The sequence below is a fragment of the Micropterus salmoides genome, unplaced genomic scaffold (assembly GCF_014851395.1).
Source record: "Micropterus salmoides isolate LMB-PRFRI ecotype aquatic unplaced genomic scaffold, ASM1485139v1 Ms_hic_scaffold_6, whole genome shotgun sequence".
Taxonomy (NCBI): domain Eukaryota; kingdom Metazoa; phylum Chordata; class Actinopteri; order Centrarchiformes; family Centrarchidae; genus Micropterus; species Micropterus salmoides.
Genome location: NW_024044348.1, coordinates 39164689 through 39168014, shown reverse-complemented (window position 1 = coordinate 39168014; position 3326 = coordinate 39164689). Strand labels below are relative to the sequence as shown.

The 3326-nt window shown below is 41.1% G+C and overlaps 1 protein-coding gene across 1 annotated transcript; it reads left to right on the top strand.

Moving 5' to 3' along the window:
- Positions 1-684: 684 nt before the first annotated feature.
- On the top strand, positions 685-2480 carry plekhf1 (pleckstrin homology domain containing, family F (with FYVE domain) member 1). The gene is made up of 2 exons (XM_038702235.1): positions 685-1062; positions 1434-2480. The coding sequence occupies exons 1-2, from the start codon at positions 816-818 to the stop codon at positions 2018-2020; spliced, it is 834 nt and encodes a 277-aa protein (XP_038558163.1). The 5' UTR covers positions 685-815; the 3' UTR covers positions 2021-2480.
- Positions 2481-3326: the final 846 nt, after the last annotated feature.

Genomic DNA, 3326 nt, shown 5'->3' with positions numbered 1-3326 from the left:
ATATACAATACTGGTAATAATACAGTGTGTATAAGAAATTATATTTGTGTAATTGCACAGTGCAGGAATAAAATAGTGCAAATAAGTGGCTGTGATAAGTGTTGTCATAATGAACTTGCATTTAAAGCAGCAAAATGTCCTGATGAGAGATAACAAACAACAACTGGCATAATTACGACAAATGAGCTGCTCGACCAGTTTGACAGCCCTTTATCAGTTTGTGAAACATGATCTCTCGTCAAGTCAGTTTTACTGTGTTTATAGTTTCTGCTCACAGTGGTAAAGACTTAACACGCTATTGGTGTAGTAGATAGCTGCTTTGTTTTTCCAGTTTTTCCTTTTGTGTCATCTAAGTGGATTTTGTGGCCCTTTAAACATGTTATCATGTATACAGTTTTTGTATTGGTGGCTCAGATATTGCAGAATGCATCTTTAATTTAAATTGATGGTGATGGAATGCATGGTGAAATACAAATATACATTCATGAGCAGAGAATATACCATGAAAATGTTGGTTTTCTGTAAATGCTGACATTTCCTTCTTTAGAATTGCTTTTGTCAGTTTTTCTGAAAGCTCCCTCCCCCTACTTCTTACAAGATGTGTTTGTCATAAAGCTGAACTTACTTTGGAAAAACCCATTGCGTCACCAACAACTAAGGCTATAAGTGCCCTGCTCGGCTGCTTGTCTTATTAGAGAGACAAGACGAACACATGACAACATCCCACACCTAAAGAGGCGTGGAACTGTCAGTGTAAAACACTCAGATTGCTGCACAGGACTTTTGTTGACTTGTCAACTAGATACAAAACCACCATGGTGGACCAGCTATCGTTTGCACAGGAGAACCAGGAGCGGATCCATGCTGTTGAGAGCTCATTTGGGCCAGCTGGGAAGCCCCTGTCCAAGCCGGGTCGGGTTCTTATCGGAGAGGGCCGGCTGAGGAAGCAGAGCCGCCGGGGGCCACAGCCTAAAGTCTTCTTCCTCTTCAACGACGTGCTGGTGTACGGCAGCATCATACTGAACGGCCATTGGTACAAAAACCAGCAGATCATCCCTCTAGGTGAGCAACTCAGCCTTCTCCAGAACACTTGATGCAACTAGACAAAACCTCGCCTGAGGACTTAATTATGAAACACATTCGCTTGCAGCTACAGGCAGTGACAGCTACAGTGTTTAGATGCCTTGGTTAAGTCTGCCAGCATTACTCCAACACTAATGAAACATAAAATTATGGTTAAAATGATAAAGAGCTAACTGTCAACTCCAGCTGCTTACAACCAGACTGAAACAAATGCCTGTAGTCTTCAAAATGAGCTGCAAAGAACTGGGAAGTTTTATAAAAGTGAATTCATGAATAATGTTTGTTTGCATGCTGACTGTACCATACATTTGTAATCCTGTGATAACATACCATTTTTTTTATTCTTTCAGAGAACATCCAGCTGGAGGACTTAGAAGACAGTATGAGCATGAGAAACCAGTGGTTGATACGCACACCACGCAAGTCCTTCTACGTGTCAGCCGACTCATACGAGGAGAAGCGAGCCTGGATCGAACACATTGAAGACTCCCAGTCCAGACTGCTGCAGAGCAGTGGCTGCAAGCCCGGGTCCTACTTTGCCGTTACCTGGATCCCCGACCAGGCCTCCGCCGTCTGCATGCGCTGCTCTGACAAGTTCACCATGACCCAGCGTCGACACCACTGCCGAAAATGTGGCTTTTTGGTTTGTGGTTCTTGCTCCAAGAAGCGGGCGGTGATCAGACATATTCACCCGACTAAGCGTGTGAGGGTCTGTGCCACGTGTCACTCGAGTCTTTCGAGGTCGCAGGCAGAGGACCAAGAGGTGTCTCGCCTGAGAGGAAACAGCACCGGGAAGATAGGCTCGGATGAAGATGAAGTGGAGGGGTCCAGTGAAGAAGAGGAGGTAGAGGAGCAAATGGAGGACCATGACCCCAGTGGGTGGATGGACTCCTGGTCCCCCTATGTCTACCTCAAACCAGAGCATATGAGGCCCTAAACATGAGCATATCAAGAGTGCTGCAGTCACACTGAAATAACTTTTCACTGGACTTTGAGACTTGCTTTAAGACATGGATTTGACAATGCTGAGAGAGCTCTGTGCTGTAGAAGCAACTTAACTCAGTCCCTGTCATGACTACAAGACAATAATATAGAAAGTAAAACAATTTTGTACATACTGTATTTATTGATGTCAACTGTTTGTTTTACCTCATGCTTTTTGTAGAAACACTACTGCTGTGAAGAAGTCACTTTATTTCTCTGATTATGTCCTGTATTTATTGTCAAAGGATTTTGAGTAGGACACTTGAGGAAGGCTTCAGTCTGCCTTTCTAGATATTTATTGAAGTCTGATTTCAGTCATATGTGTATATGGCCGTGTTTGTGTACATGGAAGGATTTTGACTTGCATGTAATGTCTTTTCATGAAAAATAAAGCAGATACAAAATAGTTAAAAGATTTGTCTGTGATGATTGGGTGTTACCAACTCAGTGGGTTATGTTATCGGTCGAGTTGGTCTGTCTGGCATGATATTTCAAGAAGTACTTGACAAATGTCTGTGAGGTAATAATCCACACAGTATAAAGCAAAGCCTTATAGAATTTTACTATAAAAACTTGAATTTATTCATGGTCAGATCAGTCATTGTACCACACATGGATCCTTTGCAATGTATATACAGTGATCAGCCATGCCTTTATGACCCCTGACAGGTGAAGTAAATAACATAGGTCATTTAATTACCATGGCACCTGTCAGTGGGTGGGATATATTAGGCAGCAGGTGAATATTGTGAACATATGTTAGAAGCCAAAAATCTCCCATAGTTGTTCAGTTAGGTTGACATCTGGTGACTGCGAAGGCCATGCCATATCATAGGATTCAAATAATTTTCATGCTCATGTCCTGGAGATGTAGCATTGTCATCCTGGTTTCTCCATTCATTAATTCTCTATCTTTTGGGTATATTTAGTTGAATGTGGTTTTATGATTGATGTGAACAAGTGTGCACTGATGACTGAGTGCTTGATACTATTATAGTAACTGTCAGTAGGTTGAGGCTGACTTGTCATACTAAATGAATGAATGATTTTATTTTATACTTTATTTTTGTGTCATTCCATTGAAATGACACACGATAATATGAATAAAATAAAAAATAAAACATATAAATAAAGACTTTGGTAGCTGACATTCACATTACCAGATAAATTATTATTGCTGCAAACCACATGCTGTACATGGTTGTTGAAACAAAGTATAGAAAAGTAAAACATGTTTGACACAGAATGGAAATACAATA